General features: G+C 45.3%; 1 protein-coding gene across 8 annotated transcripts in view; it reads right to left on the reverse strand.

The window, feature by feature from the left end:
• TRAF3IP3 (TRAF3 interacting protein 3) overlaps nt 1–6932 on the reverse strand; it is a 32737-nt gene extending 25805 nt beyond the window's left edge. For 3 of the 8 annotated variants that reach the window (XR_001888418.1, XM_017888305.1, XM_017888300.1), the window contains exons 1-4: nt 6672–6932; nt 5637–5803; nt 3353–3662; nt 2313–2715 (exon numbers count right to left, since the gene is read on the reverse strand). Coding sequence is in view for 7 of the 8 variants with exons in the window: in XM_017888305.1 (XP_017743794.1) it covers nt 2313–2715; nt 3353–3390 (441 nt within the window). In the remaining variant the exon portion in view is untranslated. The remainder of the gene's footprint in view (nt 1–2312; nt 2716–3352; nt 3663–5636; nt 5804–6671) is intronic. The other 5 variants (XM_017888302.1, XM_017888304.1, XM_017888301.1 and 2 more) reach the window with 5 other exon arrangements.
• Nucleotides 6933–12481: the final 5549 nt, after the last annotated feature.

Consider the following 12481-nt stretch of genomic DNA (forward strand, 5'->3'; position numbering starts at 1 on the left):
ACACATATACACCATGGAATACTATGCAGCCATAAAAAAGGATGAGTTTGCGTCCTTTGTAGGGACATGGATGCAGCTGGAAACCATCATTCTTAGCAAACTATCACAAGAAGAGAAAACCAAACACCGCATGTTCTCACTCATAGGTGGGAACTGAACAATGACATCACTTGGACTCGGGAAGGGGAACATCACACATCGGGGCCTATCATGGGGAGGGGGGAGGGGGGAGGGATTGCATTGGGAGTTATACCTGATATAATGACGATGGGTGCTGACGAGTTGATGGGTGCAGCACACCAACATGGCACAAGTATACATATGAACAAACCTGCTCTGCACGTTATGCAGGTGTACCCTAGAACTTAAAGTATAATAAAAAATTAAAAAAAAAAAAAAAAAGAATAGACATGAGAGCTTGCTTTCTGTCTCTGTTCTCTGCCTTCTGAGGACACAATGAGAAGAAGACCATCTGCACAGCGGGAAGAGTGCTCTCATCAGACACCAGATCTGCAGGATCCGTGGTCTTAGACCTCCAGACTCCAGAATTGTAATAAATAAATTTCTGTTATTTAAGCCGCCCAGTCTGTGGTAATTCATTACAGGACAAGGACAATGTTTCAGGTCCACAAAACCAAAGTAGCCCACTCAAGTTTCAGAGCCACATGGGCTTCTCCTGCTCCTGACATCCTTGTCCTGACTGGCAGAAATGGTCCTCCTCAGGCCAGGCATATGTGGAGCTGTACTTTTCTCCAGTTTTTCTCTCTAGAATCTCTAGTTTTTGTTTTGTTTTGTTTTGTTTTTTTTTCCCTCTCTCTCTTTACCTTGTTTGGTTTTGGCCACTTAGATAGCCAGCATGGTGATGTGGAAAGAGAACTGGTCTGAGGGGCCAGTAAGGGGATCTGGGTTCAGATCCCATCTTTTCTAGGTCTCAGTCTTCTGTCTGTGTAGTGAGGAATTTGGAGTAGATAATCCATAAGATTCCTTCCATATTCGAAGGAAAACTTCCTTCCTCTTAGTAACAGCTAGAAAATCATTGAGGTTTTGTGTGAAGACTAGGTAAAGTGGGGAGTTGTGGGGAGGTTTTTTGCTTTAGTAAACAGTTTGTTTTCTTTTGCAACTGGGCTCTGGGATCATTGCTCTGAACAGTATCTCCTATTGAGCATAACAGATCCACTAGTTAAGAAGCCCTAATGGAGTACCCACTCTGGGTAGGACACAATGCCAAGCATTTCCACGGAACATAGTGGACACATCCCTGCTGTGAACATGCTCACAATCTCAGTAGGAAGACACAGATGGTTCGCTGGCCAAGGTCATCTCAGCATACCCTGGTTTTTGCCAACACTGTTCCTTTCCAGGCCAGACTAATGGGCCCTCTAAGGGTTACACAATCTTTGAAGATTTTAACCTCACAAGCCCCATAGACAGCAGAGGTGGCCTGGAGAAGCCAGGGAAGGCTTCCTGGACCAGATGAGGCTGTAGCCGAGTGATTTAATAGAATTGGAATGACACCAGAGAAAGAGAGAAGAGTGGGCACAACAGCCTTGCAGAAGAAGAGAGGACAGATATGTCTGTGTGTGTGTCAACAGGATTGCCCTGTGTACTTGGCATATAATAAGCTTTCAGTAAATATTTGGTGACTGATGGATGAATGAATGCTATAAGATAGCTGTAGAAGATATGTGTATATTGCCTAAGTTTGAACTGATATAGGTGTTAGCTTTGGAATTATTTTTATTTGTTTTATTTTAAGTTTTTTAGAGATAGGGTCTCCCTTTGTTGCCCAGGCTGGAGTGCAATGGTGTGATCATAGCTTATTGCCGCTTTAAACTCCTGTGTTCAAGTAATCCTCCCATCTTTGCCTCCTGATTAGTTAGGACTACAGGTATGCACCACCATGCCTGGCTAGTTTGTAAAGTTTTTGATAGAGACAGGGACTTGTCTCTATCAAAAGACTGGTCTCGAACTCCTGGCCTCAAGTGATCCTCATGTCTTGGCCTTCCAAAGTGCTGGGATTACAGGTATGAGCCAACATGCCCAGCCTGGAATTGTTTTAAAAAATTTTTTTTTTCTCTCTTACAAGTCAAGTGCAGAACAAAAAGAGCTAAACAAACAAAAACACAATAGCAAAAATCTCTGAATAAGTAGCTGTTGGCAACTTTACTGTAAGAAGCTCTTAGCAACTTTACTATATGACTGAGGAAGAAGGACTTGATTTAGATCACTTTTAGCGACCTTGAGCCCACCCATCCTCCTTGTCCAGAGAAGGTCCCGGAGCACAGAGCAGTATGTCCCTTGACATGGCCCACCTGCTCTCTGGGAGAAGAGATCCTGCTGGCACAAGACAAAGGTTCCTTGAGGACAGTCACCTGGCCTGGCCGCCTGGAGGGCCCTTGCTCCCTGGCCTGGGGACGGTGCGCCTTGCCCTTCTCCTCTAGCTCCAGGTTCCTCCTCCTGAAGAACTGCTGCAGTCGAGCTCTCTGGAGCTGCTCTCTCTGCTGGATCCTCAGCGTCTTCCCCACCTGGCGGCAAGTGGTCACATTGGGACGGCAGCGGCGGCTTTCACGGGTCTCTTGCCTGCGCTCACACTTGGCCTCATAGCTCTCAGCCCACCGGGCCAAGCCAGGGGAGGGCCTGGGGTCTGGGCTGATCATGATGACCTCCAAGCACCTGTTGCGCTTGGCTTCCCGTTCCTGGAATAGATGCCTGGATCTGCCAAATGCCAAGAGGGAGGAGAAGGGGAGGGGTCAGAAGATGGGCAGAAAAATGACTATCTCCCTAGACCAGGGGGCAGAAATAGCACAGAGTTCCATCCATGTGGGTTGAAAACTGAGGACATGGTGGTATCAAACTGGGAGTCAGGACTCTTGGTCTCAGTCTCTAATGAACTAATACAACCTTATAACAGCGATTTCCTGCTCTTCTCTAGCCGATGTTTCCCCTTTGTAAAGTAAAAGGGTCTCTGTGGCTGCCACTTACTCCTTGACTGAACATCTTACCATGCCTCTAAGTCAGGGGAACATGATAAATAATTGATTAAAATAATAATGAGCTTATAGCCTCTTGGATGGAAGATGTGTGTTCATTTTCCAGACTTCTAGAGAAACAGCTAAGTTCAGCCCCTCTGCCCTCTTATCCCCCAGTTGAAAAAGAAAGTCAGTATCTTTACTGCTCCCCTGGTCCAAGCTGTTACTAACATAGTTGAGTGACACTTCTCAAGATCTGGAGGGCTAACCACACCCCCCTCAGGTGGTGACCAGTCCTATGACCAGCACTCGCTGCTCTCTTCGTGACTTTTAGCAACTAGCTTATGAGTCTGGACCTGGCATGGTTTAGGAGGAAACCCTACCCTAATTCCTCCAACCTGCTGTCCTGACAATGGTCCATGGGCCCCCCACTCCAAGCTCAGGACTGGGCCATGTCTCTCAGGTGCAGATCAAGTTCCATCAGTATTGACTGAGCATCTGCCACATGCCTAGTGCTGGCCGAAACCCATTTCAGAGCATCTGGCTCCAATACTCTTGGAAATGAGGGTTCCATTTCTTTAGGATCATCTTCTTGTCAGGGCTAATTCTGGTGCCAAGTCTGCTTTCCTTTGCCAAGACACAGATTGTGCCATCCAAACCCACAAGCACATGAATTATACCTCAATAAGGCTGCTGCAATCAGAAAAGAAACAAAACAAAAATAGTAATCAGAAGTTTCCAGGGAGCCAGGGTTGGTGTAGGGGCCACAGGATGTCCCTCTGCATGGCCTTACCTGGTATTCACATAGCACCCAGACCAAATCCCCCTTTCCTTCTCTGTGCCTTTCTCTTTCCTACTCTTCCCCACCTACCTTCTGCAGTTTATCCTACTAGAACCCTCTGGTCACTTTGCTGAGTTGGGCTGGACTTGGATTAGCTGGATCCTGAGCGTTGGAAATTCTGTGTCCTGCCTCCTCTGATCACTGGAGTCAGACCAAGGACTGATGAAGGAAGAGGGACTCCCCCTCACAGCTGCTGCTGCTTCTCTTCCTCCCACGACCTCATTACCCACCACCCTGGGAGGAGGGTATCTCAGCTTCACCAACCAGCAGGCATTTGCTAGCTGTAACCCCTCGGGGTTTATTTATAGGCTAAACAGACTCAACAGGTAGCAGAGTCTCTGCCCCTTTACTGGTACTTCGCTATCCTGGCTCAGTCTGGAATTCTCTGCAGGATTCTTGTTTTCTCTCTGATCCTACCACTTATTCCCCAGGGTCATGGGTGGGGCAGTCTTCTTCCCTGAGAGGAGTTTTGTGTGGTCAAGCCCTGGACACTCAAATGCCTGACCCTTGAGGGTTGGAGGAGCATACTCTGGTGTCAGGCAGCATTGATTCCAAACAGAAATGTGAGGTTGTTAATGTTTGTCTTCTACATACCCATTCTGAATGGCTGCCTTCTTTCTTTAGGTGTTTCTACTTACTCCTTCTTGGATAAGGGTGGGAGTGGGCATAGGGGATGGTCCCTTGACTTTCTCCCTGCCACTTTCTTTATTTAGAGACTTAAAAAAAAGGGTCTGACAGACCCATGTCTATTGTTATAAATGACTGAATGGAGGAGACCCAGGATTATGTGCATGTGAACTCCATGTCTGGAACTTACACTCACAGCATCCCTGAGTCACAGCCCCTGGCTATTCTGCCATGGATTGCAGTGGAGAACCCTGGCTCTTGGAGTCACACTGTGTGGACTCATATCCTGTCTCTGTCACCTACTACCTGTGTGTGGTTTTAGGTAAGCTATTAAACATCTCTAAGCCCCAGTCTCCTCATTATAAAATGGGGCTAGATTGGCCGGGTGTGGTGGGTCACGCCTGCAATCCCAGCACTCTGGGAGGCCGAGGCGGGCGGATCATGAGGTCAGGAGATCGAGACCATCCTGGCTAACACAGTGAAACCCGGTCTCAACTAAAAAATACAAAAAATTAGCCAGGCGTAGTGGCGGGCTCCTGTAGTCCCAGCTACTCGGGAGGCTGAGGCAGGAGAATGGCGTGAACCTGGGAGGTGGAGCTTGCAGTGAACCAAGATTGTGCCACTGCACTCCAGCACTCCGGCCTGGGTGACAAGCAAGACTCCGTCTCAAAAATGAAATGAAATGAAATGAAATGTAAAATAAAATAAAATAAATAAAATAAAATAGGGCTAGAACCTCCCTTGTAGGTTATAAGGATTAAATGACATTTTTGCCATTAAAAGTAATGGCAAAAACCAAATATTATCCTTGTTATGCTGATGTTGGATATTGAAGACTTGGTGCTGTAAGACAAAGGTTCCAAGCTAAACTAGCACTCCTAAGACCAAGAATGCCTTCTCTCATCCTCTCAACCCTCTCTCTTTGACGGAGTATATTGTTTACCAGATTGAGGGGATGCTGGACCCAGGTTGGAGTCATATTTACTTCTCTGGTTCTTCTGACCCTGGGTTTAGGCTATAAGGAGAAAGGGCTTCTCTGTGGTCTGGACATAATCAGCATCCCAATTACACTAAGCAGAAAGGTAAGGAAGAGATGGGGTCTGCCTGTGTCACATATAAGGTGTGAGGTCCCCTCCCTGTTTGGCTCCAGCTTCCCTGCAGGTTTTGTAGTGGAGGCAGAACATTGAGAATTCTCCTACCTTCTTGCCATGAAGAGGAAAGGGCTATGGGGGAGAACACAGGGCCTGAGATGAGGTCTCTCTGGGCTCTCCACCTAGGCCATCCACCTTCATCCACTGAAACACACAGCTGCTCTGCTCAGTGCTTCCTCGGGGCAGACGTTGAGTCTTCTTACCCAAGAAAGGAGCTGCAGTGGAAATGGCTTCTTAGAGAGGGGAGTGTTCCCAGATGCCTTGGCTACCACAACTGCTAGGATTTGGTGCAGCATGCTGCATAGAACCCTACCCCAGTTTCTGGGATATCTGGACCCTACTGACTTGCTTAAAAACAAGAAGGTATGCAGGATGGCTGACAGGGATAGGCTGCTAAAGAAAAGGAAACTAGTCCCTGTAGAGTTCAAAGAAAGATCACTGGGCCACTGCCTAGGCTTTCTGGCATCTCTGACATTCCCCCCTGGCAGCATGACTGAGCTCACTTAGAGCTTGGAGGAAGGGTTACTGGCTTGGAAGGCTCAGCCTGGTCTCTCAGGCTGCAGAGAGAGAACAGGGCACGGGTCCTCACCTGACTGTGGCTTGACATGCCTTTCTGAGTCTCGCTTTTACTTCCTGGCCATGTGTGCAACAGAGGCAATGAATGACTTCCTGCATGGGTTGGCCTTCCCGGCCCAGAGCTCTCAGTGGGAACTGAGGGGAGAGGGGCCTACACTTAAGCTGCTAGGAAGGCAGTCTTGTGTTCAGGGATCCCTGCTTTGAAGAAAACTATAAAAGGTCATTTAATTCATACCCATATCACTGGATAGCCTGAACTAAGTCATTTGACTTACTCCTAATCTAATGTAATCTAATCTACTGGAACAGAGGAGTGGTACAAGCTGTACCCTGTGCCAAGGCTGTGCCACAGGATACTTTCCTGGTTACCCAAACCCCCGACACCCGTAAACTATGCCACCTGCTCTCTCTTCACCCAGGGGAGCTGGGATGGTAGAGCATCTTCTGCCCCACCCCAAAGTTGGAGTTCCCAAACCAGGACACAAAAGCATCCTCCTTCTCAGTTACCTCCGAGTCCCAGGCTCCAACTCAAGCCACTCAGGAAAGCATTCCAGCTTCTGGGCAGATCTTGGCTCTGGTCTCAGATGGAGCAAGACAGCAGATGGATAAAGCACACGCTTTCAATCCATAGGTCTGGGCCCCATTAACATGTCCTTTCTTGGTACTGTCTTTCTTTTTGCACAGCAGTCTTGCTGAAACAGGAAACAGACAAAGCCACAAGGTTTGCAAACCCCGGTTCCTCTCTCTGGCTCTCTGGCATCATCTGAGTGGGCCTCTGAACTCTGAGGCCTCCAGGGCTGGGCTCAGGAGCTCCTCCCATCAGTAGGCACCCTAGCCACCCTTTCTCTTGCTACTGGATTGGTTGAAGCTCTTGGACAATTTCAAGTCAAGATTCCTTTCCACGATTAGACAAGGATAGTCCTGTAGGTCAGATTCAGACCTTTGTGGTTTCTATGAAGGGAAAAAAAATTCCTTTTTGATGGTAAGACCTAGATGAGATGTTCTCAGTGTAGGCTTTCATGTGTATCAGGTAGTTCTTTGTGCAAAGATTTTCCTTTTTCTTTAGCTACCTCTTCCCAATCCTGGTGTTGTAAAGAGTTTCTGCTTTTCTGAAGTAGCTGGTGTCCTTCTCAGATTCTGGAATGAGGCCAATTCTGCATTTGCTCCTTTCTAGAGCAGTGAGGGGGGTAGAAAGGTGGGTAGCTGGGGGATGAAGGAAGGAATAGAAGGCAGAATCTTCTACACATTTTTTATCCAGTCAACCAGACTAGGAAATTTAGGGAAAATCTAAAGGGAACTAATTTGTGTGCATTAAGATGAAGCCATCACAAATGATGCAGTCAGGAAATTCCCAAGAAGTTCAAGCTAAAATAGTGGAGGGGAAACTGGATTGGGACAAGTTAACCCAGCAGCTTTGTAACCTTGTAAAATTCACCTTGTCTGGATGCTACTCACTGTGGTGGTTGGATGATGTACGTGGCTCTTTGGAATTCTAAGTTTTGACACACGTGAGGCAGGTAATGAGACTTAAACATAGCTGTGATCACATTTATTAACATGTGGAGAGTTTGCCACCATTTTCTCTGCTACTGCTTCTTTCTCTGTTCTTTGAGGAGAAAAAGGACAAGCAATCAGCAGGGAAAAGCAGAGGACGGATTCTCAAGCAGTAGGGCTGAAGATAAGTGGCACTTACTCAGGATGAGAGACAATAGCTCAAGGCCCAATGTCTGGAGCCTGACACATAGAGATGGGAATGAGTAGAGGACAGGGTTTGGGGAGTCCAAAATGTCAGAATAAGAGAATTTTGGCTGGGTACAGTGGCTCACGCCTGTAATCCCAGCACTTTGGGAGGCCCAGGTGGGTGGATCACTTGAGGTCAGGAGTTCAAGACTAGCCTGGCCAACATGGTGAAACCCCATCGCTACCAAAAATATAAAAAATTAGCCGGGTGTGGTGGCATGTGCCTGTAAACCCAGCTACTCGGGAGGCTGACGCACGTGAATTGCTTGAACCCGGGAGGCAGAGGTTGCAATGAGCCAAGAATGTACCACTGCACTCCAGCCTGGGCGACAGAGTGAGACAAAGTTTCGCTCTTGTTGCCTACGCTGTAGTGCAATTGCATGAACTCGGCTCACTGCAACCTCCGCCTGCCAGGTTCAAGCAATTCTCCTGCCTCAGCCTCCCGAGTAGCTGGGATTACAGGCACATGCCACCATGCCCGAAAAATTTTTTTTAGTAGAGATGGGGTTTCACCATGTTAGTCAGGCTGGTCTCAAACTCCTGACCTGAAGTGATCAACCGCCTTGGCCTCCCAAAGTCCTGGGATTACAGGCATGAGCCACAGCGACTGGCCAGAGAATTTTTATTGGCATAGAAGAGTGAGAAGATTCTGGGAGTTCAGGGGATTAGAGCGTAAAGGAAGACAGGAGATTTTAATAGGAATCCCTATAGAGACCTACTATTTGGACTCCATTAAACACCAGAAAGAAATGTGTACAAAGCTCTGCAGTCATTGGGATACTACCCCCATGATAACTGGGATTTAGAGCAGTCAGTGATATGCTACGGAAAGTGTTGGACCCAGGTTTGCTTGACAGCAGGCTTGAGCTCTTAACATTGTGTTCTGAGAAAAAAACAATTAATAAGGTTGTCATACCTATCTATATCAAAACACACACACACACACACACACACACACACACATACACACACAGAACTTTGAGAACAGAAAATATACCTTATTTTCAAATGCCAATGAAATATTTAAAATATTGACCATATTGATCAAAAAAGCAAGCCTCAGTACATCTTTTGAAAAGTTGATCTACTATGGCAGAATTTTCTGACCATAGTACCATACAATTGAAATAAATAACAAAAGATGGAAGAAAGAAATATTTTAACTTCTTGGAAAAAAATTCTTCCCATTTACTTTGAAATATAGAGGGAATTTCAAATCTGCAATTAAGAATGGATTGAAAACGGTGATAGTGGCAACATTATGAGCAAAATCTGTGAGGTATGGCCAAGCAGAACTCAAGGAAAATCCCTAGCTTTAAACATTTTCATTACTTAAATGAAGAAGATTAAAAATAAATTTCCTATTCATTTATTTTCAAACGAATTGCTAAAAAATGATCAGAAAAAAAGGAGGTGAGAATTTTGAAATGGTAAAAGGAGAATATATAATAAGTTAGAATTCTGTTTAAAATTGATAAAAAAAGATCAGTTTTTGTGTGTGCATCTGGCAGGGGGAGGAAGGGTAGACATACAAATAGAAAACAAATCAATAAAATAAACTATCAATGAGCCAAATCAATTTAAAAAAGAGAAAAGGCATTATAAAAGTTTAGGAATGATACATGGAAAGTAGCCACAATACAGTGGAAATTAAAATAATTGTGGAGAGTCATTTGTGTAACGATGCGAATGATTTTTAAAATCTAGATAAAATGGACTTAAGAAAACGATTTACCAAGTTAGGCTCAAGTAGAGATTTGTAGTGTGATCATCAGCTGGCCTCCAATGGAGGTTTTAATTCAGGCTGCTCTTGAGCTGGGCAGCTAGCTTTTAGTGGCCAGTATCCTGTGCTTCTCCTCATCATTTCCAGGTTCAATGGGAACAACGGCTCCTTTTTTTGATGGTCATATTCTGAACCAGTTTCCTTGATAGATGCTGGGCCCTGGGTAGGCCCCCATGAGGCGATGAGTATGGGGTAAGCTACCCTTTCCTTTATAGCCTGGTTGCTTGACAAGACCACACAGGCATGTGTAAGATTATCAGATTTTATTATACAGTTGGGGTAATAACCAAACTACATGCTAATATGACTTCTCCCATACTCCAAGAGACAGCACTAAGGAGTTTTAAAATTTTTTTTTTCTTGAGATGGAGTCTCACTCTGTTGCCCAAGCTGGAGTGCAGTGGCGTGATCTCAGCTCACTGCAACCTCTGCCTTCCTGGTGTCTCAGCCTCCTGAGTAGCTGGGATTACAGGCATGTGCCACCATGTCTGGCTAAGTTTTTGTATTTTTAGTAGAGACCGGGTTTTGCAATGTTGGCCTGATTGGTCTCGAACTCCTGACCCTAAGTGATCCACCTGCCTTGGCCTCCCAAAGTACTGGGAATACAGGCGTGAGCCACCACGAAGTTAAACACTTTATGGGCATCCCCTCATGGGTGTTACCAGTTCTAATCCCACTCCTCTTTCCACTCTACTGGGTGACTCCTCCTATCTTCTGGGAAATGTTAACCTCACTCATAAGAGTTGTTCTTGCCTTAGAATCCTTTCCTACACTCCTGACAATGTTTCTTCAGCACCGCATTCCTCAAGTCTAAGTTATTCATTCTAGAATAATGCCACAGACACTCTTACTAGGATAGTCCACAGTGGCCTTGGCACTCCAAGTTTTGCAGAGCAGCTCAGGGTAGGCATACTTGAGTCTGTTCCCATTCAAGTTCAAGTTCTCCTTATCAGGTGACTTGCAGACTTTCCTCCTTAGTCTCCCAAGTGTCTAGCTGGTAAATGTTTACTCATGTCCACACAAACATCCCAAGGACAAATATTCATTCTCAGAGATGATACAGTCTAAACTCACCAGGAGAAAGATAAGTATTTCCTTGACTCCTATGTTTGCAAGGTTGCTGCTCCGTCGTAGAGTTCTGACTGTACGTTTGTGGCAGGACAGAGTTCTAAGTCCTCCTCTTACCTTTGCTTGCTTTGTATCGTCATTGTTGGTGGAGAGCCTTTTCATGTAATGAAACCTCAAATTTATGCTGTAAGAGACGTTCAATATTAGCAAGAGATTTATCTGTTGTTTAGATTCTAAGAATCTGAAAAGCCTAACCATAAGGTACAAATAACTGCTGATCCATTCTTGTGGGTCCAGCATTGAGCAAGGGATGAGTTACTTTTTGTCGTGGGCTCATAAGAAAGGTGGTCTCACTGGCTGTGAGATTGAAGAGCCTTGACAGGCTGCAGCCTCAGGCTTAGGGGTGAAGGTGGGGTAGGTATAGAGGTAGGAGTGTATGTATATTAGGGAACAGGAAATGAGAGCGTAATGTAGAACAGAAAAAGGGGGGCCTCCCAGGCACCAATCTCTATTTGGATGGAAAGGACAAACCACAAGTTAATCTTCAGGGAGATTTCATTCCTCTCCTTTATCCTTCATTTCAGGTTCTGTCCCCTTGAGTCCTGCCAGAATATGAAATAGGCTGTTCCTGAGTTCAATATCATAATGACTTGTCTTCTGTTCATACAATGCCCTTTTCTAAATGAAAAATTATTGCTTTTTAGAGCTCAGCCGAAGCAACAACCTCCTCTCCCCAGTGTATGTGTGAGTTTTCCAATAAATAGGACTCCTAGTTCGTGACTAAAAAATCGCATTCTCTTTTGAGATGATGTCTTGCTCTGTTGCCCAGGCTGGAGTGCAGTGGCACGATCTTGGCTCACTGCATCCTCCACCTTCCAGGTTCAAGTGATTTTCCCACCTCAGCCTCCTGAGTAGCTGGGATTACAGGCACATGCCACCATGCTGGCTAATTTTTGTATTTTTTAAAGTAGAGACGGGGTTTTGCCATGTTGGCCAGGCTGGTCTCAATCTCCTAATCTCAAGTGATCCACTTGCCTTAGCTTCCCAAAGTGCTGGGATTACAGGTGTGAGCCACCGTGACTGGCCCACATTCTTTATTGAAAAGATATTCTTATGTAAATTACTGAGTTTCCAAAAGCTATCATTCAATAAAAATAAAAAATATGAGGTTTCTGTTGATTAAAATATTCTTCTACTTACTTTTTGTATGTCACGTTTTTTCACATGGCCTAGGCAGTCAGAGCCATGATCACTGTCTTTAGCTAAGATTTCTGAGAGCCTCAATACCAGTTACTGTACTCATTAATACTCCGATATTGGGGATGTCTAACAAAATTAGGTCATTTAATAGTGTGATCCTCTTTTTGAAACTGACAATTTTCCTTCCTAGTTAAATTGTCATCTCTTGGCACAGCCTCGATGAAACTATCCTAATTCACAAATGCCTTCACATTCCAAACTGAGATATCTTCCAGAGACTTTTCTATACATTTTATACATTTCTACACAAACCTTTAGAATCTGTTTTATACTCAGTACGATTTATCATCCATAACAAAGAATATTAACTTGATGCTGTAACACTGAACCAAACTGATCTCACCAAAAGTGCTCACATATTAGATTGCTGTCAGCACTCCCTGCACATGCCCTCACCCCCACCTGCAGAGAGCAACTTTAGGGCTTGCTTAGAAAACTAAAGGCAGAGGCCGGGTGCGGTGGCTCA

Source organism: Rhinopithecus bieti, unplaced genomic scaffold (genome assembly GCF_001698545.2).
Source record: "Rhinopithecus bieti isolate Rb0 unplaced genomic scaffold, ASM169854v2 scaffold_15813, whole genome shotgun sequence".
In the NCBI taxonomy this organism is placed as follows: Eukaryota; Metazoa; Chordata; class Mammalia; order Primates; family Cercopithecidae; genus Rhinopithecus; species Rhinopithecus bieti.